General features: G+C 41.8%; 1 protein-coding gene across 9 annotated transcripts in view; it reads left to right on the forward strand.

Moving 5' to 3' along the window:
* Positions 1–25,658, forward strand: part of BACH2 (BTB domain and CNC homolog 2) — a 185,224-nt gene that overhangs the window by 82,111 nt on the left and 77,455 nt on the right. For 8 of the 9 annotated variants that reach the window (XM_021389602.1, XM_021389604.1, XM_021389600.1 and 5 more), the window contains one exon: positions 17,786–17,937. Coding sequence is in view for 1 of the 9 variants with exons in the window: in XM_021389598.1 (XP_021245273.1) it covers positions 25,523–25,588 (66 nt within the window). In the remaining 8 variants the exon portion in view is untranslated. Of the gene's footprint in view, positions 1–17,785; positions 17,938–25,249; positions 25,589–25,658 lie in introns of those variants that run through there. The other variant, XM_021389598.1, reaches the window with a different exon arrangement.

The raw sequence follows: 25,658 nt of genomic DNA on the forward strand, positions 1-25,658 counted from the left end.
AGCAGCATGAAGTAGTTTCTTCAGTTCGGGAACATTTTTGGTTTCGATTATTCCTTATCATTTCATAGTTTTACTCTAACACCTACTGGACAGTGGCAGTGTACATGAGAATATGATCTTCAGACTCCGATGTCTGAAGACTTTAGCGGAAGCCCTTTATAAGCTTTTTGCTGACTTGCTCTAAAACTCAACAACATAGTACCTAAACACATCTAAGTCAAGAAATAATCTTGGTAAAATACACATTGATCTATTTTGTTGTTTGCCAGTACAGTTTTTCACTCTGTGGCATACATGGGTATTTTAGTGTTCATCCTTGCCTGCATTTTTGCACTTGAGCATTTTAGCTGTGGGGCATAAACTGTGAAGTGCCTATCTCAATTCAAAGTACTCCATGGATAGCTGCCCTAAGTGATCTGAAAAGATCACTGCTTTGTCTCTTCCAACACGCTATGGTATGGATAGGGAACCTCAGTATGCTGTGAATGGCAATGGATTTGGTCAGCTGCATCTGTCTCAGTAATGACTCTATGTCAATGAAAAATACCCCATTTCAGGTTAAAAGCCAGTTGCATTGAGTACAGCATTGTGAGTGTTTACTTTTAAAATTATAATATCATCCCAGAAAAATTCAAGAATAACACCAAGAAAACCTCATTATGCCATTTTATACCTTTACTTTTGAAAGTATAACCCATTTGGAGATGCTTACGACCTGAAATTTTACACCTCTGATTTCTTATTGGCTTCATTTATCTGCTGATGATGATGCAGGTTATCTTGGTATGAGAACTATTTATGACTTAAGTGCATTTCCCTTGAAATGGCCTCTGATAATGTCGTCACTTCAGAGAAAAAGGGTGGGAGCATTAGTGACTCAGGTCTCAAGTCACTTAAAGTTAAGGACATTATACAGTTTGCTTACACTGCTTAGCACCTCGCAAAATATTCCCAACAGTTTACATTTCTTGTACAAAACTAGGTTTTTGTTTTTGTTTTCAAATGCGCTGAGTCTTTCAAGCTCAATGGTAAAGCAATTGAAGCAGATTTCTTGGAGTAGGTTTCTTGTTTGTGTATTTCTGTTCTGTGTAGTCAACTGATACACCTAGATCGCTCTCTAGGTGAGGCTGTGTGTCACGAAAATCTTTGATTCAGTTCTGCCAGGTTCCCTTACTGCCATTTCACCATTGCTCTGCCTGCAAGTCCAGTGCTTAGCTTAATTCAACATGGGTGGACAAGAATAAAAGTTAAAAAATATGTGGTTGCTGTCAGTTATGGGATACCTGCGCTGTGGCAAGTGGACAGTCAGGGGGTTGCTTGGGGAAAGTTCTGCAGAAATTTGGAAAAAGACAAAATGTTTGGTTTTGACATCTTGCCTGTGCAGGGTCTGTGTGATGCTGGAATTCAAATCACAACCCAAGCTAGTGTTCTTTTCAGCAGGGGAAGCACCTCAGGAGGTCACAAGCGCTTCTGGCCTTCTCCTGCACAGCGTTGCAAGGCATCCCAGCAGGACAGCCTGCTGCGGCCTGGACCTGGGGTGGCCCTGCTGTACAGCTGTCTGTATGCGTCAAAGGATGTTTCAAGGGGAACCTCTGGTTTTGTTGCTGTTAACACTGTATTTTCATTCATTTCATGTTATGGCATTTGAGTCCCAGAGGCACCAGGAGGTGAAGCTGTGCATTTGTTTAATTTACCCTGAGGTAGTCACTGCTTGCTTTGTAGGCCAGATTTGGTGTCCCAGGGTGTACTACTTACGCTGCTGTGCAGTCTTGATTTTACCAGGTTCCTGAAGGATTCACTTCACCAGTGTGGCTTTCTGCCTCGCATCCTTTGAATTCAACTGCATTAGTCTCTTCAGTGGTATCAGAAGGCCACATATTGTCTCTCCGTGAAGCCTCAAACAACAGATGCGTGCTTTTAAATAGTTAAAAAGAAATGTTAATTATGATTCACAGATAGTTTTAAATATTAAGTAATATCAAACACTGACATTTTCAATCAGTAATTGTTTTTCCAGCTGCTGAGTGGGACTAACTATTAAATATTTTTAGAAGGTTATTTTTGCAGCTGCTCGAGTGCTTTAAGCATAAAAGTCTTAGGTTATTTTGTCGGGCTTGACAACCTTGGCTGCGCAGTGAGCAAAAGTTAATGACAGTCTGTGGTGAAAGTGGAATGGTGACATTCTTCTGATGTACCTTGGTTAGTTGTGGAAGGTTTGGGCTGCATCCAGATAAGCTGAAAATAGCATTCTGGGCACTTTTGAAAGTTTGTGGTTTTTCAGCATTTTATGACAAATATCTACAGTCTTTTTTTCTTTCTTACTATGTTCGTTATTACACAAATGTGGAAATTAGTTATCTTTTTCCTTTCTGTATCTCGAAAATTTTTGTTTTTTTACAGTGTGAATTATTTCATGAAATAATGGTTTGACTTGTAGCAAATAATATAATGCTACAGAATTTTGTCTTAGAAATGTGTATAATGTGCCTTTCAATAGGAGATCTTAAGAGCTTTTCAGATATCAATTAAACCGCAGATCATGGAGGGACACTGTTCTCACCCATCAGAAAGACTAGTTAGCTGCAGTACCCTTAAGTACATTGCTCACCTTTGTACAGTGATTCATTAGTCAAACTGGTAAAGCATTTTCATACAGTGGCTTACTGGTAGCTCTTCTTCATCTGATTGCTCATTTTGATGTAACGCCTAGCAGTGCTGGAGCATTTACTTTGGAACATACCTTTTCTGCGCATCTCCTTGCTCTGGTTTCGCACTAGATCTATTCTGTTGTCTCACAACACTGATGTTTGCAGTAAGCATTTGCTGTAATTCATGGAAACTATGAAAATACTTTAGAAAATCACTGATATATTTTGATCAAGCCATAACTATGAGCACAGAGTGCACAAAGAGCGCTGAGATGCTGAGAGCTAGAGAGAGGCTGACAATGGTAGGGGATAAGGTGAAATACTAAAGGTCAAATTCTGTTTAATATTCAATTGTGAGTTTTTTTAAGCCAAATTAAAAAAGAAGCAGAATAAAAAGCTTCCACAAAGCAGAAGTGTGAGTGAAATGAAACGTAGTGGCTAGACGAATGAAAAAAACACTTTCATTAAAAAACACACCAAATTAAAATTTTAGAGTCCCAGTAGAAAAGGTGGTCTGTTGGCCACCCAGCTTGGACGGGGCACCCAACTGGAACTCATGGTCTGGGTTCATTTACCCGCCTTGGTCACAGGTTTCCTGTGTGTGCTCAGGCAACCTCCTTCATCTGCCCCATGACTGACTTCCTCATTTTTAAAACAGAGATCATCGGCCTCCCTTCCGGAGGTGCGTCATGAAGGTGAAGCCTACTGATGCTTTTAAAAACGTGGATGTTGTGATGGGGAGAGCCAGCCTGGGGACTCGAGTGAAAGGCATGAGCTCCCTCGCAGAGAAAAATTACCTGTGCTTCTCTCATTTAATTGCTTTGGGAGTAGATAAAGTGATTTGCAGATCTAGAAAGGTTTTAGTGTTTTTTTTTTTCTATTTTGGATCTTTCAGAGCTGTTTGTCATGGAATTTGGCTGTCCCTGTGCAGCAGCAAGCAGTTGGAATATTCCTTGTCTCTCACCTTTCTCCTCACGGTCTGCCTCCTTCTAGCTTTGAGTCATTCTTATCTGCCTGACACACACGACCCACACAAACCCAACTGGATCAGAAATGCAGATTCTGTCATCTGCTGAATTACATGGAGATCTCTTGACATTTAAATATGGGTGCGTGTAAGAAAGAAACTGGAGAATACTTGAGCCTCTTCAGCAGATTACCTGAAGTGACCCTAAACTGTTGAAAAAGACACTATGAGGGAGCCAGCCATCACCTTATTGGCCTCCTGGCAAGATGTACATTGGCACATTGTTGCTTGCACCTCATGAGGGTATCTCAATAGCCTGGCACTACAGATAGCCTTCTGCTCCTCCACTCAAGTCCCTGATAGGCAAATATTCATTTAAGTGATTTCAATATGAATCTCACATGGATGCTAATTCTGAATAAGGAATCAGAAATGACAAGTCACATGCCTTTTGATGTGTCCTTTTATCTCATGTGGGTTGATGTTTAAACTTTTCTTAGCATTTACAGGAATTATTTTTCGCTGGGAAGACAGTGTGGAGCTCTGTACTTTCTTTCTCTTCCCCTCTTAGTAATGCTCTTCTCCAGCCACTGACAAGATCGTGAAAGTACACTCAGGTTTTCATTCTGACCAGTCCCACCTTTTGTTTTCTCTTTGATTCTGCTACAACAGCTGTTTCTGTTTTCTGTCCTCCCACCTTCTTCATACCTTCTTTTTTTTTTTTTTGGCCATGTTCTTGCAGACCGTCCTTTGACCTGACCCTCAACTTTCTCGAAGTTGCTGGGGTTAATGAGAGATCATCCTCATTGGAACCTGCATAACCTTCCCATCCATGATATATTTCAGCCCTTCTCCCATGGACGCAGAAATGCCTCCCCTGCTTTCCTCTGAGACCCGTACTAACCCATACATTTTTCTGCCGCCAGTTCTGTGTCTCCCACATCTTCCCTTCTCTGCTCATTTCTTACTTTTGAATGGCAGTCAATCTTTCTCTTTGGCAGTTTGGCTTGTCTTCACCAACTGTTCATCAAATTTCTTTCCTGTTTATTTTCCTCCACCATTTATTTCACCGCACTAGTTTTCCCTCTCTTGTGGAGAAACTTGCGAGCAGCCCTGTTGATTTTGGTCAAGGTACTCCCATTTTAGATTGATAAAGAACCAGCTTCTCATTTGGAGAGACGCACTGCCACTCTGCGTCGGCTGCTACATTTTATTTAAACGTCTAAGCATGAAGATTTTCAGTTGCAGGAAGAGTGATGTCTCATCCTTTCAGAGACTGGTTAGCTCCATCCCCAGCCCTGAAAAAACATGGATGTGCTTGAAATGTGCTGCTGCAGCTGCTAGACATCTCCTCTCTTTCTGTAGTACTTTTTGCTTTACCAACTGGAAAGCCTGGGAATTTGCTCTCTTCATAGCTCTGAAGGACTGGTGCCTGAAAGCATGGCAACTGCTTGGTTGTCTGTTGCTGTTTCAACCCCATGTCTGAGCTACGACTATCTAATTGTCAAACTAATTTAGTCTTTTACCAAAGAAGTGATTTTCCTTCTGGAAATTGGGAAGCTTGCCATTTAACACACTGTAATTGACTTCAGCTGAAAGATTCAATATACTTATCTAGGATTATGGTTCAATAAAATCTAATTGTGCCTAGAGCAAAAGGAGTCATAGAAATACTCAAGGATTGTTGTCCGCCTTTTCCTGGACAAGCTAAATCACACATCTTTTGATCCTGACAGTTGAGGTTATGCCACTGCTTGACCTGTCCAGCCTGGCGGAATGTTGGCAGGAACAATTTCCAGCAGCCTTGTTTCACATGTGGACAAAGCTGAGTGTCTGACACATTGTGCAGCTTTCTTAACTCAGTTTTACATGACTAACTCTCTCATTTCAGTATGCCCTCCTGGTGTCGGGGTTGGGGAATGGGAAGTAAACTCTGTCTGGTTTCATTATGATAGTGATGATAGCACAATCCACAATGTATGGGAGATTAAAAGCCTTGTAACCTTACAGACCAAATTGTTCACAAGAGCAAAATCTGAAGTCAGTTCAGTGCCTAAACATCCTCTTATCTTGCCTCACCCAGTGTAGAAATAAATATGGGAAAACAAATATTTATTCAGAACTTCCTCTCACTGTTTACTAAGTAGGAAGCTTTGTTGGGCCAATTTCTGCATGTAAATACTCACTGGCCGTCATGTATTGGCTTTTATGACTGTGTGCTGTAATACAAAAAGCCTTTTTGTCCAATAATTTATTAAAGGGTTTTCCATTAGCCACTCTGATCAAATGGGAAAGCATTCCATTTCATTTTTCACTTACAGAACTTTGGGAAAAAGCAGAGACTTTTTCATTGTAATGAGAACACTGGCACAGGTAATTAGTAATTTGGGATGATGACTGAATAGATTGTGTGCCAAGTATCCTTGTCACATTCTGAGAACACAAGCATTGTTATTCTTCCTAGAGATGTGTCCCAAACCATAGCCCTTGACCTAAACTTGATTGTACGTTATTAGTTGTTCTCACCTGGTGCCATGCTTCTTTTTCTCAGTTATTTCTGTCAAGATTACACCATTGCAAACAGGAAAGGAGAAATATGCTTTCAGACCAAAATAATTGATTTTGTTGGTTCTGGCATGCTGACTATATAAGCAATAAAATATGTAATATTGCTTGGTACAGCATTTGCAGTATTAATCATTCTTTATGCAACTGCCTATTTTTTTACAAAATTTTAAACAAATGCCAGGGCTACGGAGAATAATAAAACAAAGTAATCAAGGCAGAATGGGCAGGTTTAGTGATATAAGTCAAAAATAAAATGAAAACCTTCAAAAGCCATGAGAACTGGAAAGAGAGGCTCTTCTCCATAGCAAAGTGAAACTATAGTTCCTGGGAGCAGAGCAAAGAACATTTTCATTACAGGAATAGGCTGACACTAACTTCCATTTGCAGAGGGCATAAAACTGAAGAAGAAAATAAATGAAGTGTCCAACTTTTATGTTTGAGTTAGGCTGATGCAGAGAGCTAGAAAGGCATTTAGCATACAGTATTTGTTCATTTGGTAATCTTTCTTTTTGAAATGCTGACTTCTGTTTTGCCTTGTCTGCCATGCCGTCATTTTTTTCACCTTGATGTTCAAGGGATGGTTCAAAATGAACTAAAAAGCTACCATGGCAGATACAAGTGACCCTTCAAACTTTGCCCGGTTGGCACATGTCAGAACACTAATGCAGCTTCGTACTCTACCTACTCACATGCAGTGCCAGACAACAAACGTTTTCTTAGTATTGGCAATGCCCTCTTGAACTAAGCAGGATAATTTCATTGGCTTGCTTGAGAGTGCAAAGTGCTTTTAATTCCCATTCATCCATCTGAGCGTTGCCACCCTTGTACGTTGTAGTAATAAAACTTCAAAGAGTTGATAAAAATTGCAGTTGATGGCAGATGTTATTCCAGGTCAGAAAGATAAAAACCAGTGCTAGCCAAGTGCAGTCATTTCATATCTGACCAAAATACTGTGTCTCCTCACATTTTGGGAGTGTGTGTTTCCACTTCTCTCCCCGAAGTAACTGACGCAGATGAAGACATTGTTCATAAAAATACAAGATTATCCGAATATTTTGCAAAGTTGATGACACTCATTGGTTTCTGTGCTGAATATGGCTAAAACTGTATGTTTATGGACATCATTTCTAAATCATGTGAGATTGCATCTTGTTTAGTATTCTCACAGTTTTGTTTCATAAATGTATCTATTAAGTCATTTTTACCTCAAAAGAGCTGTGTAAACTGCTTGCTTTACAATTTTTTTGTCATTTAAAAAGCAAGACTTTTATTTAAATCCACCAAATTCTGCAAAATTCAGTAAGGTACAATATTTTGCACATATTCTTAATTTCAAGTCCAACTATATACCACAGTTAAGGAAATAAAATATAATGTCATCTCCAGCCAGTAAATCATTTCCTTTCCCCTTTTTATCATTTTGTTGCAACATTTCTTCTGCAAGACAATTTTAGATTTTTCTGTCTCCTTGCTTTAAAATCTATCATTGTATTACTCTCCGTACTCTTTGTTTGGATGGGTCCTCCTCCATTTTCTCCAAAGTATAGTGAGGATCTGGACAACACTGATGTGTCCATAGACGATGTGTCTACTGTTAAATTTTTCAAATGCTGCACCATAATCTATAAATTATTGTTCTGTTCAACAGAGCTCTGCTTTCAGTCCCAATCTGTGTGTCCAGCCTGGTGCTCCTGCCCAAGTCCTTTCTTCTCTATTTTCACATTGATAGTGTAGCCTAATCCCCTGTCTCTCCTTTTGGCTTCTTTGTTCTAACGATGTTGCTGTTCCAAGGCAGATTACTTGGCAGTGACCCACAGTGTGGCTGTCTAGTGTCATCTGTATCCTGGTAGAAGGAAATGCCCTGTTTGTGTCACCTTTGCTTTAGAAAATACCACTAGAGGCATTTGCGGTCTCACTTGATCTTTGCTTGTTTAGAAGATGTGAAAATAATTAATCATAGAAATGACCTATTTTGGGGAGGTGTAGCCTGAGGAAGGAAGACATGTGGGAGTGTTTGTTTGTTGGTAGTATCAGAAAGGGAATCACTCCATTGGGAATCGCTCCATTACCTGAGTGCCAGTGTAAAAAGATGAGAAATCAGTGTGCTCTGAAACTTCATTGCACCGTGATTCCTCTCCTATCTATCTCTTCCCATAAGATGCTTCACTTTAGAAAAGTGCAGGGAGAGGGGAAAAGGGAAGACTTTATTTGGAGGAGAAGTCCCACAGGGGAAGGAGGGAACCCTTTTAATCACCTTTGTTGCATTTAATGCCAAGAAAAAGCAATAAAATCAATGCTTCCACTGAGGGCTGGCAGCATATTCTTTCTGTAACAAGACCTGGTTTTGGTTTCTTTGTAGTGCAGCCTGATTCAGACTGTAACGAGTTGACTGGAGAGAGTGAAATCTGTTTTTGACAGATATTTCCCATGATCTGGCAAACATAAATACTCCTGTAAGCTGACAGGCAGCTTGTTTACATATTAAAAAAAAATAACACCAAAAAAAACATACGCAGAGACAAAGCAACATTCGGATCAGTCATTCTGATCAAGGCAGTGTCAATTATTAGGCTATAAAGGGAACTGATGACTCAACTTAGGCACAACACTGCGGCGGTCTCCGATTTTCGGTTTCATAACAGATTCTTTTCAGGAATTATTTTCATTCATACCTGATGTTTAAACACACTTCTGGAAGCGTATGTCATTTTCTGATCAGAAGCCAGGAGACCAGCGTCAGCGTGTGCTGTGTTTGTGCAGAATGGAGAACACCTCCTCGTTCCTTAGTGGACGGTGGGTACCTGGTAGAAGAGGGCTTCCATGACCGATTGCATTATACTAGGACTGCACCCGCACGCAACCAGGATGTCAGTCACCACGTTGAGTTCATTGATCCATGCGCATCCACAAAGTTGAAAAGAGCTTTGATTCAGAAAGAAAATATTTAGATCAGATCCCATGCTTAGTAATTCCAGCAAGTGCACTTGTAAAAATGGGTGACTCAGAAATTGAAATGCAAAGCATTTCTCTGAACGGTGGCCGGAAATTGGCTCTGAAAACTGAAACAAAGCCCAGACCGCAGCTTTATCTATTTACTTATTAATTTTAGATATGCGAAAATCCCTTTGTGTTTGGGAGACATTCTGATTCTTTTTCTTGTAGTGCTTGCCAGTGCAATCCTTAGGCTATATGATCAACCCTGTCAGGACTGCCTGACATGTCTAATTTTGGGTTTAAAACAATGAGTTCCCCGTGAATGGTTTCATTGCCTGTAGTGCTGTCTGATTCTGTCACAGCGTTCAGTAGAAGTTGGTGGAAGTATTAGGCAGGACAGGATGTTGGAATATTTGAGGTCATGTAATATTAAGGAAGAAATCCACACTAGTGGAGTCAAAGGGAGCGGCTCAGCTGCTGATTACCTGATGTATAAGTTATATATACAGCATACAAGGGTATCTCTCTCCTCCAGCATGAATAAATCCAAATGTTTCATCAGTTAGATGTTGCCTGCCTCTTGCAGTGCTGATTGTGTTTCGGTGCTGGGTGCTCACTCCACTAGTGCTGAGAGCCCCTTGGACTGTCAGCTTTTTGGTGTTAGTGGAGATTGCTGCAAAAAAAAACTTGGAAATCAGTGCCTTGGGTTATGCATATCCTAACAGCACAATGGTGTGAAGAAAGGAGAGCTGTGCTTATACCACAGGGAGGATGGAGCCCATATCTGTGTTCTTGTTCCCATTCTGCACCCAAAATACTTCTGCATTCTTCTCTGTCAGCATCTGGGCACCTGCTGCTTGTCCTTGAAAGTGAGACTGGATGTTTTGGACTCACTGCACAGCCTTAGCAACATAAGAGCTGTTTCCCTGGCTGCTGTTATGCATTCTGAGGCTCACAAATGAAAATCATGGCAGAGGAAAGCAAAGTGATATATGTGCTTAAGGGACTTGCAATTCCCATGGCAGGGCTAGTGAAGTAGTACTCATTTCAAAGAGAAGACAGTCTGGGTGATTTTTCTTAATTACTGTTTACCTAAATAAATAAATAATGCATATTCATGGCTTTAACTAAAGTAACTGGTGTTGAATTGTTTACCTCTCCAGAGGATAATTATTAGGGTGGGGTGGGGGGTGTAGCAATTAATAATAAAGCATCTAGACAAGATTACAGAATGTTCTGATTAGAATAGTAAATGTTATGCTACAAATAAAAGTAAATACATGGAGCTGCCTTGAATTAAATAAAAAAACAACATTGTGCTATCCAAAGAAACACACTGAGCAGCAGCAGTTCAGTTGAAGGGGCTGTTGTCTTGGAACTATTGTATATCACAAGTAGGTTGTTCCAGCATAAAGTTAGCTTCCTTGGTATGTTGTCCCTCAGTTCTCATCCAGAACAAAAGCACACAAATACTGGCATTCACACAGATTTGTGCAGCAGCTGTAATACCCATCAGCAGTGCTTTGAGTCTGTTGTGCGTTGATCCTTAAACCCAGTGACAGAGTGTTTCATCTGTTTACATCAGTAGTAAACAAAACCTTCACTTGTGTTGTGAGCCTCCTTTCCACCTCCTTCACACAGTTCTTTGAATGAAATTCTTTGCTCATCTGAGAGTTTTAAACTTGGACCCATCTTTTCATGTCTTTTGGCTATGGTTCCTTATCTAGCTAATCAGCTCAAAGAAAGCCAATGATGTGTATAAGGATTTCAGTGGCAGCTGCATACCATTAGGCTCAGTGATTTAAAAAAACGGAAGTGCAGGTAAATGCAGTAAATACAGACCAATGTGGTGGTTTAACTTACAGTAGCAGGAGAACCAAGCCTTGGACTGGAGCGTGCTTGCTTGACTCTGCACAGATGAGGCATGCAGGAATGGTGGAGCTGGTCTGCCCCATAGTCTTATCAGTCTCCAGCTCTTTTGGACCAGCAAGGGAGTGCAATCAAGCAGTGTGGTGTAACTGCACAGGGCTAGGGGAAGAAAATGAGTATAGAAGATAAGCAGGATGAGGTCGTGATGTAGGAAGGGTTGGGCTCTCCCTGCTCACCTAAGTCTCTCACAGCCGGTCTTAGAGGAGCAAGGTGCTGTCCTCTCCATGCTCTTCTCTAACATGGGCCCCAGAGGGAGGTCTTTGGGGGATGAAGGCTCCCCAGCCTCCTCTAGAAGATGTCGTTCCATTTTGAGGCAGTGTCAGGAGTGCCTAGTGTGCTCTCTGGCGAGTTATTGCTGGCACTTCTGCCCCTGGCTACCCTCTCATCTAGAAACTGAAAAGAGGCTTTTCTTTAACTGGAAGTGCGGTCTGACTGAGATGCGGTGGAGCTTTCCCTCACGTCTGTTGTTAGTGGCAGTGCCTGGCTGCACTCCGAAGCAAAACAAGATGTCGAGGAACAGGAGCTGGTGGAAGGGCATGACGGGCCCTTCAAGGCCATGATGGGCCATCATCCCCACCAGAGGTGGCAGGAAGGCCCCGGCGATTCTAGTCCTTCTGAGGTCTCTGCAGCTCCTTCTTGCTCATGAATTTCCTTGTGCATGTTTTCTTTTTCTGCTGTGGTGGCTTTTTCCCTGACCAGCCTGCCTGCTCTGCAGTGTCTGGGAGCAGTGTCCACGCCAGAGGACAAGGATGTTGACACTGGGACAAGGCCCTTCGTCTGCATCCTGTTCCACGTGGCAGAGGAGCTAGTGTCATAAGCATAGTTCATTTTCCATGCTGAAAAAACCTTTATGGGTTCCCTGCAAAAAGATTTCTGTGGACAGAAATTCCCATCTCCACTGAACGTTATTTTTTTTGACATTTCTGGGAGTTTAGGCCATGTGTCTGCTGGCGAAGCTGGCAGCAGCCATACCTCAGGCAGTGCTTGGAGCGCTGAGGAGGCGGCATGCCGCGGTGCTGTGCACACTGTGTGCGTGGCACAGTAAGCCTGATAGCAGCTCACGATTAATTATCTGCGTATAAAAATTCCCCTACTCACTGTTTTGCCGTTAGAGACTTACTGGCAAGATTTATGACTCTGGTGAACATGAATTACCATTTCCTTTTTCTCGGCATTACTGTGCGTGGCCTTGCTGGCTTTTCTTCTTAAACAGACCTGAGTTCACATGAGAGGGAATGTATTTTTGAACCCCTTTCCCACCATGATTCTGCCTTTCTTCTTTCTGTTTGTAATGGCAAGTGAAAATAACCCGCAAAACATTTTAATTCTTTTTGCCTTCCCCCTGCTTGGCATGGAGATGTAGAAGCACCCTCCAAGCAGGCCCTTGGCATTAGGCACTACCTTGTGCTGCTCTCCATCTCAGGGCTGTGTGAGATGCATGAGGCTCACTGTGTGTGATGTAGTTCTTTTGCTTCTTTTTGCTGAAGCAAGCTGAGATGGTCCCTACTGGAGAGGGAAGAGTGGTATTTGGCCTCTCCTTTGTGGCGCTGGTGATCTGAAAGGGAGATGGGTTCCTGGAGGAATGAAGTTCAATAAACTGAGCTGTCCTTTGTCTTTTAGTAGCACTTGTCTGCTCAGGTGAAGTGGTCACTGCTGGAGCCAGAAAACTAGGCACCCTCTACCTTACAGTTTGGCATGCAGTTGTTTTGTTCAGCATTTGTATGAGCTAAAATATAATTCTTTCACTCTATGCTAGAGCACAGGGGACCTTATATGCATCTTAGAGAAAGACTATTTCTTCTTACCTAACATTAAGTATGTCTGTCTTCATTTCGTACTCTAATGACTTTTAGACCACCAACAGAACTTCCTGAGCTGACAAATGCTCCTCTGACTTCACCCTGGTCAGAAGTCACCTGAAAATCACTTTGTCTGAAGTTGTGAGATGGTGTTTTTTTTCATGAGTACAAAGAAAAAAGGGAGCAATGTTGAGCTACTGCCATATTTTCCAGTCACAGTCAGACATAGTTATTTTTGTAATAGAGCTTGGAGGAAAACCAGTGGAAATGCCAAATAAACTTTCCCAAAAAAACATTTGTGTTAATACTTAAATATTGTTCATCTTTCACGGCGTTTACTTATCTGTTTCCCACATGCTGAACCTTATGGGGAGTTTTTGTGGTTAACTGTGACCTGCTCTTTCATTCTGCATGTTAACTGTTTTCTCATTTTGCAGTTTTAAAAAGAAATTAGCACTAAAAGTCTGACTGAGATAATTGTTCAGAGCACTGAGTGGGAGCATCTTTTTGACAGGACAGGCATAAATCCTTGTGGTTCACATGCATTGGGGCATAAATCCAGTGAACTGCGTCATTTAGTGCCACCATGGGAAGCATCCTTACCCGAGAGACTGAGCACTAGCAAATCCAGGATCATTTTCAGAGGCTGCAGACTCTGTGACAGAAATTTCATCCTTATCACTGAACCATCGTATTTTGTCCAGCTCACATGTTTGTTAACCAAAATATTTAAGGAGAAATATGTCAAAAGCCTGGATTTTCATCATATTTAATGCAAATCTGACTTTTATTATATGTTGGTTTAATCTGTTTTGGATTTTTAGTACTTTGCTGTGTGAGGTATAAGTAATCAGCTTGTGTCATTTGATAACGTGTTGTTGTTTGGGACCTGTCTGAATGAATCTGTTAACTTCCTTTTACATCTAGCCATCCTTTCACGGGTCATACTGCCAAGGTGAAATGTTTTCAGTGGTGGCTTTATTTTAAGTAAAGTATATTCCAGTGTTAAAGTCACTCAGATTTTACGTAAAAATTCTTAAAAGTTCATGCGGTACCATCCTCAAACTGCAGTCTCCCACCCACCACTCCTAGCACAACCTGCCCGATGTGTCAGAGTTGAGTTAACAGCAACCAGAGAACAGGATGGAGTAGAAAATTCCCCCCCACACACATCCCCGGGCCCTTTGAGGGTTTTCCTTTTAAGCCCCGTTGGCACTGTTAAGTGTAGCTGGGGAAAATCCAGTTTGCAGACTGGAAGACTCCCCTGCCAGCACAGAGCGGCAGAAACTGCCTTCACCTTCATCCAGCCAGCTCTTCATCTCCTGATGAGTTCAGTAGTGGTTTCTAGTCAGCCTGGTTGCTCCCATGGCTCTGCTGGTATTTGAGCACAGCCAGCCCAGCTGTGGGGACAGTGCGCTGCAGAGATGGTCCTCATGGTACCTCCCTGTTCGACACTGTGCACATGAGCACAATGTGAGCAATGGACAGGTGTTCTGCTTCTCTTTGGTAGAACCATGCGAGTTACCAGGAATAAATTAAATGCACTGATAAGCGAAGCAGGCTGTGCATGTTTTTCTGATGTTGGTACAAAGATGATCTTGGGTTTAATTTACAGATTTCAGGAGAAATCCCATACTCGATGTGGGGAGGATTCAAGTGCCTTCGCAGCCTCAGGCAATTCTTCCAGCAGTTGCAAAATACAAATGTTACACTGAAGCTGTTTCAACCAGAACGAAGCATTCTTCGGCTTCACTTGAAAACATACAAAATGTAAAGAAGGCGTGTTTGCTAATCTCTCATTGCATGTAACAGACAAGGATCCTTGGTGTTACTGGAACTGGTTTCTACATGCTTTTGTGTGGCAAACATTGTGCTCTATCAAGTGTGACAAAACTTTAAAAAACACAGATTCTTGTTTACACATTTGTGCTCTCTCTTCCTGTTCTCTGGTGTGCAGCCTTCCTTAAATACTGTTTTCTCCTGCCTGTGAGAAGCACACCAGCTCATCTTGTCACATGGGCTCATTTCACTTAGCCCTCATTTTGTGCCTGTGTTATGAAGGTTGGTGTGTAAGCTAACCCAGCTATGTGTTGCTCACCTCCCTCACTGTCTGCCCAAATTCTCTGGTCTTCTGGTGCATGACTGCACTATTTTCTGGGTTTGAAAAATCTTTCCTGCTAACCAGCATAATACCCAGGTACATTCATCTCACTCTTCTCAAATCGCCTTTCTCAGTTTGTTCATTGCAAACTGAATCAGTTTTCCTTCTATTAAGCATCAAAGCTCTTGCTGTTTTCCACTAACAACAACCTCTCTTTGAAACATACCCACTGCATAACAAAAATACAAGCAGAAAGGTTTTTTCTCTTGCAGTAAGGATGTATTTAGCCTCATGCTTGCTTCTGCCAGTGGTGGTATCTGGTGCGTTTTCCTTTACACTGTCATTCTAAAGAAAAGGGAAAAAAAATTAACATATTTCAAAAATGTGCAAGAGGTTGTTACAATACGTAAGTTAAAAGAAAAAAAGAAAAGCTTAGAATGTCTGGTTTGAAGTGTTATTTTATTAACCTTCTTTTGCATCTGTGAAGGCAGATGTTTCTTTTTAAAATAAAGATAAGGTTTCCGTGCATTCACCTTGCTGCAAGAGCTGCGTCTTGGAGTTGGCACTGGGGAATGATCTTGTGGCCTCTCATGATCCAGTAGCATCTGGCCCACATGCGCAGGTCTGTGTTGAGAGCAAGGCTTGGAGCAGAGAGTGCATCTTCATGCTGCACAGGATCCAGCTCTTCCTGGGCTACAGGCCTGGCCAGACAGCATTTTAAATGCTGAATCTTCTCTTTGTTCGATACGTTTTTGGCTCATCATTTCATATAAAGTCAATCTTCATGTATTCTTTTTATGCTTTTGATAATTGGCTTATTTTGGAAAGGAAATACTTTTAGAAAATGGAAAGCATGAAGCAGCCTTCATGTTTAACATAGGCGGGGGTTAGGTTTCATTCTACCCTAAACTGACCCCTCAGCCGAGAGATTCCTGCTTTCATGTTTTAGATCATGTGTAAAACCTGATGCTGTCTGGATCATCTTGTGTAGGGCAAGTATATCTAGGGGACATGGAGAGAGATACACAGCGAGACATTTGCAGAAGGGAATTAAATGTTTGGGATGTAGCCTCATGCGTTCTTACAGCAGTGAGCATCAATCACACCTTCTCAGAAAAGTGTGGCACTGAGTCTTCCTATCCCCTCTCTTTTTTTTAGTTTCCCCGTTCCCCCACTTCTATTTATTCTCTCTTTCTTCTGATACGCCATGGCAAGTGCAATTTTAGCGCAGAAAACTAACTTGTCCTTGAAAATGCAGACATTTCCCTGGTTTTATTCCTTTGGCCATTGACTAAACAGCAGTTATTTTTGTTGTACCAGTGATTTATGACTGAACAGATTTGCAGTTTATATTTTTAGTTTTATAGGCAATTTAGATAATGTATATTTGTGACCATAAATATTTTGTCCTCGTACAGTCTGTCAATGGATGTTATGCCCAGTTGGAGAAAATTACATAAACTGAGGAGATGCAAGCGTTGCTTTCTTAGAGTAGCCTCATGACTCTTTTCAAGTACCCATATAGGTAATGCTTAAACGTAGCAGAATTTTGATCATCTGCTGGTAAATCACCTAGGTGGGTGCCATCCAGAAGAAATAACCTACTTTTCTTAAGTGATCCAGTTCTCTACAAGGCTCAGAGTAGAATGCTGTCACATCAACATTCAGAAAGTACTGGGCTTTTAAAATCGAGATTACATACTTACTTAAAAAAAAGTCTGCTTTCAATGTGCAGTTCGTGTTATTCTTAGGCTTGTTCCTGGAGTCTGTAAATACTAAAAAACAGAAGTTGTTACTGGAAGGTTAATTTTGCAAATTGCAGAAAAATAGCAATAGTTTAATAAAAAATCTGAACATAGTTTTTTATTTGTCTTCTTCTCACCTCCTCCCCTTTTTCATCTTTCATGAGCTGGTGTAATTCCATAGATACAGCCCTTACAATGATCCTGGGAAGGTACATATGTGCCACTGCCTGTTCTGCCACTGTCCCCTTCTGTTCAAAAGCAAATCCTCTCTCTTTTCACTCCCAATCACCACCTTCAATCAAATACATACTGTTTAAGTATTCCCATACTTTTTTCCAGGTGCTTACACCTCCTCTTCCAGCTCAGCTCTGCTCTCCACTATCCTCCCCATGCACGAGAGCCTCCCCTCCGAGGTGTGAGCCCTTCAGTATTTGTGGCAGCATGGTGAATTGCCAATGGGAACATGAACGTTTTACACCCTCTCCAGTTTTTGTTTGGACACTGGCTTGCGGCAGCTTTCCTGTAGTATGGCTGGAGGAACATGGCACACATTGCATTAACCAAAGGATACAAGGCTGCACTGGTGGTTGTTCTTCTCTGAGGCTACTCAGAATGAAGTGGAAACCAAGGGACAGATTTAATGTTAATGACATAAATTCCTTGATAAAATCAAAGCTTTTACAAAGACAAGTATTAGTTAATCTGAAGTCTGTTAGATCACCTTACTTGTTTTGTTGAAATGCAATTCTGGTGTGCCGTGTAGGGCTACCGTAGTATGTGTGCACAAGTGTGAGCATACTTACAGTGTGATCTGCTAAAATCATCACAGAAGTATCTATTTTATAACTCTTCTTCAGAGTCTAATTTGTTCAGGCACTGCACTAATGCAAGAAAAGCATAGTCTCTGTTATAATGTGACTACTGTTTAAAGGTAAGAAGTATGTAATGGACACAATGTAATTGTCCTGTTTGACATAAAAACCTTCTCTAATAAAGTCCCTGTATTGTTTTTAGAATTAAAAGGAAAAAATAGAGTGGTTTTGTGAAGATTTGGTGCTTGAATTTTTTAAATGGCTGCCTTTATTTTATTATAGGTTGATATCGACTGAGTTGCCAGCACATTGCCCTGCAAAGCTTTGGAGGGCCACTTCTTAATGGATTGCTGTAGCCTCTTAATTTCTCCATTGATCCTGTTCCCTGCATCGTGAGAACAATTTAGCCAGCACAGAACCTAGAAAAGTTACATGTAAGTCTTAACTCAAATTCCTTTCTATTTAAAGAAAAAAAAAATGGTTTTGGGAGGCAAGGTGAAGGCAGTAAACATCATACTTGTGAAAAATACTGTAAAAGCTGTAATTCAACAGCAAACATTAGGTGGTGAATAAACTGTTGTTCAAGTAGTTACTTGCTTTTTTAACTTAAATGGTGATTGTCATTTTGAAGCCCTTTCTAAACGTTCTGCTGCCATAGTAAAACTTAGCAAAAAGTACTTAAAATAGCTTCTCTTCACCCCATCTCCCTAATACGTTTTCTCCACAACTTTGTATGTTTGTATGCACATGCCTTGGTGTGTTGGGCTGAAACCACATATACTCTGTGTGATTTTGGAAGCCAACAGCATGACTATAGGCATTGTTGTATTTTTCCCATCATGAAATCTATATCCTCCTCCTTTGCCGTGGTTTCCAGAATGGTTTCCTTGGAGAAGCCCTGGGGCTTTGCTACTTCTCCTTTCAGACTGCTGCCCTGAAGGGCTCTGTGAGCATCAGTAGTAGCACTGTCAACTCCATCTCCTTCCAGTGAGCTTCCCATGTGGGGCACAGAGCTGGCTGCTCCACCAAAAACTCAGGGCTGACATACATCAGTGATAGGCATCAAGAACGCTGCCATCATGGAGTGTTTATTCTGGCCAGTAGCACAGTTCAGGAGCCTACGAGTTTATTAGTAATTGGTAGTGAAATCCCATTGCCTCTCGTGCATCATTCAGGAAGGGCAGAGCATGGACATTGCATGTTTGCATGTGCTTATGAACGCACACAGAAAAAGCGTCTATTTGATGTGGGAAGAACTGTGCTTGGCTGTAAAGGCTGTAGTAGAGTGGAGAAAGCTGTGCACAGATTTATTAGGGACAGAAGGGGCTGAAGACTCCTTCCTACCACCACAGTCTGGGTGGCAACTCCTTGTGTGTGTTAAATGCATAGATGTTTCCTTCCAGGCTGGGGAGTGGCTGTGGTGCTTTGCACACATTTCACCCCATCATGTCTAAATCCTTCTCTGAGGCTTTATGAAGCATCATTCTGGAAGGGGTCACTGTTCTGGAGAGGAGAAAATGGGTTGACCCTTTTTAACCTGTCCATGGTCCTAGCCCTACTGGGAGGGATCTGCAGGTGGAAGAAGCCTTTGGAGTGCTGCAAGGATGACATAGATGTGGTGGTCTGTGCAATCTAGAGGATGAGACACCCCAGAGCCACCAAGCTTGGAAAAAGGCTTGCGCACAATTTTATTATATATATATATATACATATATAGTATATTTATATATAATATAATATAAATATACATAACATGGCAATATATTATATAATAATATATAATGTAAACATATTGAAAATATTTATTTATTTATTTGCTTATAAATAAAACCAAAATCTCATTGTGGTTGGGAGGTTTTTTTCTTCTGGATGGTGCTATGGTGCACCAAAGGCCACCTGAAATAAAGATGGTAGAAAATTGTAGTTCATAATGTTGTACTCTCTAGCAGTTGTGCCTTAAGAGTAGAAAAGAAAACATGGAGGGGAGGAGAAATCTTGCATAAAATCCATCACCCAGCTTCATAGCTGGGGCTGCTCAGGTCATGCCATGCTGCCTTTCAGTAGCAGCAATGCTCCTTGTCTTGATGCATTCCAATCCCAAATTGCTTGTGCTCTGTACTCTCCTGACCATGCACACGTGACAGCCAGCAGCTGGTCGGATAACTCCACCAGAGAGACTGCAGGGGAATGTGGGGAATGAGTGGTCACGCTGGCACAAGGCATGGTACTCGCCTCTATAAGGACATCTGCTGTCCAGTGACCCCGCAGGAGTTCTTAAATTTTGTTATGCTGACTGTGGCCTCTGAATGTGTCAGAGCCATAGCTACTGAGCAGCAAAAAGGCAGGAGCAGGAATTTCTTTGAAACCACTGTAAGGTGGGAGAGGATATGGAGATTTACAAATGAAAGTAAAAGAATGAACTTTTTTTTCTCCTCAAATGAGCACTGATGTACTGGGCAGCAAGGCTGGCATCCTGCCCTTGTTTTGTCACTGCAATAATAAATTCATACTCTGCAGCTTAATAACGAATCAAAGCAGGATAGTAAAGTCAACCACCACACTAGTTCTGGTCAGGTTTTTTTTTTTTTTGAATGCTTACTAACTCTATTTTTAATCTTATGAGTGCATTTGTAATATTGCTTCTCAAAAAATGTTGTATTTTGGAATGACAGAATTTTTATGAGAAGCATACCTTATGTGAGGTACTTTGCTTATGGTACACTAAAAGTAGTACTCAAAACAAAAAATATTGCAAAAGGAGTGAAAGGTTTTTTACTGCTAATGGGAACTCAGTTTTTAAAGAGAAGAGATGTTTTCTGGTATGACAAATGCTGGCAAAAATAATAGTGAAATAAGAGGCATTTGAGGAGGGTGGATGAGTTGAGGGTTGAGATGAGTTGGTAGAAATGACATTTGCTGTCAAGGAGGTCTTAGAAGGTGTTGATTTGATTTTATTTTCCAGAAAAGGGAGAGTCTTGCCATTTCATTGTGGGCTGGTTGTAATAAATGGTGCAGTTGTTAATCAAACCTCTGATAACAGGCATTGTCTGACTGCATGAGAGTCACGGATCTCCCTTGAAACATGTTTCTTGTCTCTGTCTTAAGGGAAGGAAACTTGAAAATAGGAGTTGTAACAGCTAGGCAGGCAGAAACAACCCTTTGTTCATTAGCCCTACTTAGCAACATTCCCATGGGATTTGGAAGCCTTATGAACAATTTTGCAGGCTTTTCTCATGATTTTTGAAAAGCCTGTAATTAGGCACCTGCAAATTCACTACTAGAAACCCTTTCAGAGAAACTAACTTTAAAAATTGCATCCTTTTAGCAGGCTTGAAGGAGTAGATAGACAGTGGATGGACATAAATGGAAAAAGCCTCTCTCTCATTCCTTGTCCACAGCCAAAACAAGCTGGTAGAAGTGCATAGGCAGCTTTGTCCTGCTGTTTCTTGTGCTGTGAATAATCAGAAGTGTCCATTTCCAAGAGTAAAGTCACATTTAAGGACCAAATAAAGTTGGAAAATCAGAAGAAGGCTGTAGAAGCTGTCATAAAATGTGTGCCTTCTTTATTTATTTATGTATCGATTCTTACTTTGTCTGTGCACTTGAAGGAGACCAAGCCTCTACAACATGCCAGGGTCTCTGACTCCTGGAAAGCGCCGGTGTGCTCCTGCAGGTTGTCAGCTATGCTTGGGGTGGCAGCGAGGGCAAGCCATCAGGTGCTGCTTTGATTCCAGTGTTCTTCACAAGCCTGCTGTCTGGCTTTTTAATAACAAGTTCTGCTTGTAGCAATTACTTTGTTATAGCAATTCCGATAGGAGGGACTGCATTTTCCCTTGTTAATTAGCCTTGTTGGAGAGAGCTTGACCTAGCTGTAACAACAATGGTATTGTTCTTGCTTCTCCCCAGCTGCCATATATTTTGTGAGCACTTATACCTTCCTTCCCTGCCACTGATTACTCAGTCTTTATAATACTATCAGGACGCTGATAGATTTAATCTCCATAAAAATAAAATGTATTGATGCTTTAGTTTAAAGCAGAAGGCTTCTCCCTAGTTCTGACAGAGCAGATTGCTGAACGCTGTTACAGTGAACGTGCCAAGATAAAAAAAAATAGTTCTCCAGGTCCCCTGGGAGGTAATCACGGCAAGGTCTGACTGTGTGGATAATGAGGGAGTGCAGGCATTGAGGAGAAGCTGCGCTCTTGGCTGAGTGGCTAAGGAGCAACCAGCGGGCTGCTGGGGCTCTGCTGGGGCTCTCACCGTGCCTGCAGCAGATGCTGGAGCCGGGCTCTGCAGCTGCCCTGCCAACACCACTGCGGAGCCGCACAGCACTTCACAGCAATATTAGCACCATCTTTATATTTCCCGCTTTGTTCTACCTGCTTTCTTTTCCTCTACAAGAGGCAAAAATAGCATACTGATCAATGGCAATCTAAGGGCAATAAATTGTCCTAATTGGTACTACTTATGCAGTGCTGACAATTCAGCAAGGACCTTCAAGTGCTTTGTTCCAAAAAAAAAAAAAAAACACCCAAAACTCAAATTCAGAAAACCTCTGCATGCAAAATTCATATTTGCTATGTATGAGTTCTTCAGAATATTTCAATTTAAAAAAAAAATTCTTGAAATTTGTCTTGCGACCATCTGTAGGCAGACATAAACAATGTAAAATTTGAAGATGCAGATTTTGATGTCATCCGCCTACCACCAAGGACTGGGGAAAAATGCTGTCTTTTTTTAAATCTGTACCGAAAGGTCAAGTAACTTCTTCAGTCAGTCAGCTTTCTGAAGGTGAAGTTGCATCCCTTTGGAAACCTACTCACCAAACACTCATTGCTCTGCTTACCAAATCCAACCCAGGTGCTCCCAAGCAGCACGGCTGTGGCTGAGGTCACCTGTTTTTGTACTACCTAGCAATCACCGCTGGGATTTCATGTGAGAGGTGGTTGTATCAGCCACCAAATCTCACAAATAAGAGAAAGCCTCCCTTGGTCCTGGTGTTTGTGTTTCTGTGTGGTAGCATGGGGCTGCTTGTTCTGCTTTCAGGCTTGCTTTTTTGGAAGTACTCCTGTCTAACTTAGAGTATAATGGAGATGTGGAAGAAAGGTGGTCACTCAGCTCCCGATGTGACAATGCTGGTGTCCCTGCAGCCCAGCACATGTGGGCTTTTGTCTTGGCAGGGGCTGCCACATGCCCAGAGGTACGTCTGTAAGAATGGACAGCTCCTCTTTGTGCTGAGCTACGCCATCTGTGTTTTGAGGAGTTCCACATTGGCATGTGTCACTATTGTGTCAGAGTGCTTTCTGCATCACAGTGGTGGTAGCGGTGATGTTACTTTGTGGACTTAAAGATTTTGGATGCAATGCTGCAGGTGTGGTCTCACGAGAGCAGAGCAAAGGAGTACAGTCACCTCCCTCACTGTGCTTGCCACGCTTCTTTTCATGCAGCACGGGATATTGTTGGCTTTTTCCATTGGAAGCACACACTGCTGACTTATATCCAATTTTTCATCTACCATATCCCCAAATTCTTTTCTCGGGGATGCTCTCAAGCTGTTCATCACCTACAAGTCTTCCTGCCATCTCAGAGAACCTTTGCCTGCTGACTCGGTGTCACCTGCATGACCATCCTGTTGTGGTGCGTGCGGTGTTTTTGCTGCCGCAGGTGATGGGCTGCATGTGTCAGCCCAGGACACTGAGTCACAGCCTTCACCAGCCACGGCACTTCCCCTTGCCGTGGGGATGCAAAAACCCACTGCGTCCCTGGGGCGGATGGCAGCACCCTGCCTGCTCCCTGCCTTCCTGCAGGACAGCCTGCCTGCTGCCACCACGGATTTTTTAGAATAAAGCGCTGCGAGAGGGTGATGGTGAGCTCAACTTTCTCTCTAACCCAAACCAATGAAAAGTAAAATCCATCTCACCACATCAGTTTTGTTTTCACTGCTGTTGAAGTCTCTCCTTTCCCTCTGGCAGAGCTCTGCACAGTCATTACGCACCCGGTTTGGGGGTGGTGTGGTTGTTAGCTCAGCGGTGTATGACCCATTTATTTTCATAATACTGAGATACCTGTGCTTCTGTAGTACTCATCACACATTCCTGTGCCCCAGATCGTTGCCAGAGAAGTATTTACCTGATTTTGGCAGCACTACGCAAAGCACCAGGTGCTCAGAGCAGGCAGCTACGCACCCGACCTGGTGTGGGCTGTGGGAAAATGGTGAGCACCGGGGTCTAGTCAGCCATTAATGGGCAAACTAAGGGCAAGTAAAGGTGCATTTGTCTTAAAATATCAGGCTAAATGCACATTACTAGCCTACGGGACAGGTTTCATGCTGTGATTTGTGAAGAGTTCAGAAGCACGAGTGTTGTAGTGGCTGCTTTCCTGGCTGCAATGCTTTGCATTCTCAGAGATAGCAAGATGATTAATAACAGCGCATTGTTAACTCTCCCCATCTCCAGACATGGCCTCACCTATGCTCTTATTTAACCTGATAAGACAGACCTTTTTTCATTATTTCTTTTTTGCTCTGTTAATTGGGTTGGCTTTCTGCAGATTTTCAGATGATAATTAGGCTCATACTTGTGTTGCTTTACAGAGCTGGTTAAATGAAGGAATTGGACACAAGAGAGGAGGATAAACCAGCATTGTTGTAGATACGGGAGTTTTATGGATAAAATTAAAAAGTAATTTGCAAAGCGACTTGAAGTAAAGTGGATTTAAACATTATGAGATCATCTTTGACAGCAATTTGTTTGAAGTTCTTCTACTACGATGAGTGTAAAGGGATTTTTTTTTAATTGCCAGTTTCTGGATAGGGTATTCAGCATATTTTCTCACAGGTAAATGAAGCACTAACTCCTTGTACATTGTTAGTTTGGGGCTGGGACTGGGGTGAGGAAACACAATTGGGGAGAAGCATCTTCTCCATTTTATCATTTGAATGTTGATCAGTGGTCAGCTAAGTTAGAGAGCAACTCTACCGGATAACTGAGAGAAAACAGTTAATTACAGGCATGAAAATCCCACAGGATCCTTGACGTAGGAGATATGCACTGTGTGTGAATATGTGTCCTTGATGGTTACCAGAATATAATGACAATCTAGGTACAAATTGGAAAAAAAAGTAACAGCAGTTAACTACTTTGCATCCCTTGTTCAGATGAGCCATGAGTTCTGGGTTTTTTGCGTTTATATGCTTTTGCTGTAGGTGCTGGAAGTGTGGGTGGCCAAGAAGAAACAGTGGTTACAATAAGATTTTCCATTTATTGCCCTTTGTGTACTACTTAAAATAAGATTCAAGTGCTTCAGAATTTGTAGAGCAAGCATAATCGTTCTGCTAGCTCTGATGACTGACTTGTATGAAGCTTCATCTCTGTCCGGTGAGTGAGTCCTGTGCTTAAATACTTGTCAATGTGTCTGTTGGAATGTGAGATAAGAGATTATTTGCAGTGTTGTCTAGCTGTGTTAATTCATGAAGTTTGTGTTTGTTTGTTTTTTTCAAGGAGTTGGGCTTAGTGCTTAAGTAAGAAGTGGTGATGAAAGAATTTTGGAAGTAAGTGGAATTGTTCTGGTATCTGGAAAAAAACAGCTTTAGAGAGGGCTGAAAGATCTTTACAGTCAGCCCTCCAAAATCTCACTGACATAACTTCATCTTCTGGTAAAAAGTAAATAAGTAAATAAGAAGGAAATCTATACAAGCTCTGCTGAGCATCAGAAAGCAAATTCTCGATGTTAACTTTTGGCACATAAAGTCCTTTTGGTTTCATTTTAGGGCAACGGTATTGAAACACGCTGTCTTGGTGGCTTTTCCAGGTAGCTGCACCGCTTAGGAGTCTGCTAAATTAGCTGAGATATATTGAGCTACTAAATCTGTTATGACCACATTAATTGATATGTCAACTTGTGGCCAAGAGAAACATTACAGAGAGATGTTGTCAGCATCTGCAGGGAAATTCATAACTTCATGGTCTAAGGTTGGGTGCTGTCCCTGCCTCACGCGTTGAGTCGTGGCATTTCCAGAGGATGAGTGTGCCTAAGTACCCATGGACAAGTAGAGAGAGCTGCCATTCGGGAGCTGCGGAACCAAAGGTACGGAGGCTCAAAACTTATTTTCTGTTGTGTGTCAGCTCAAGCTTCGCTGCCTTCTTGTCGCTTTGTG

This window comes from Numida meleagris, chromosome 3 (genome assembly GCF_002078875.1).
Source record: "Numida meleagris isolate 19003 breed g44 Domestic line chromosome 3, NumMel1.0, whole genome shotgun sequence".
NCBI classification, from domain to species: Eukaryota; Metazoa; Chordata; class Aves; order Galliformes; family Numididae; genus Numida; species Numida meleagris.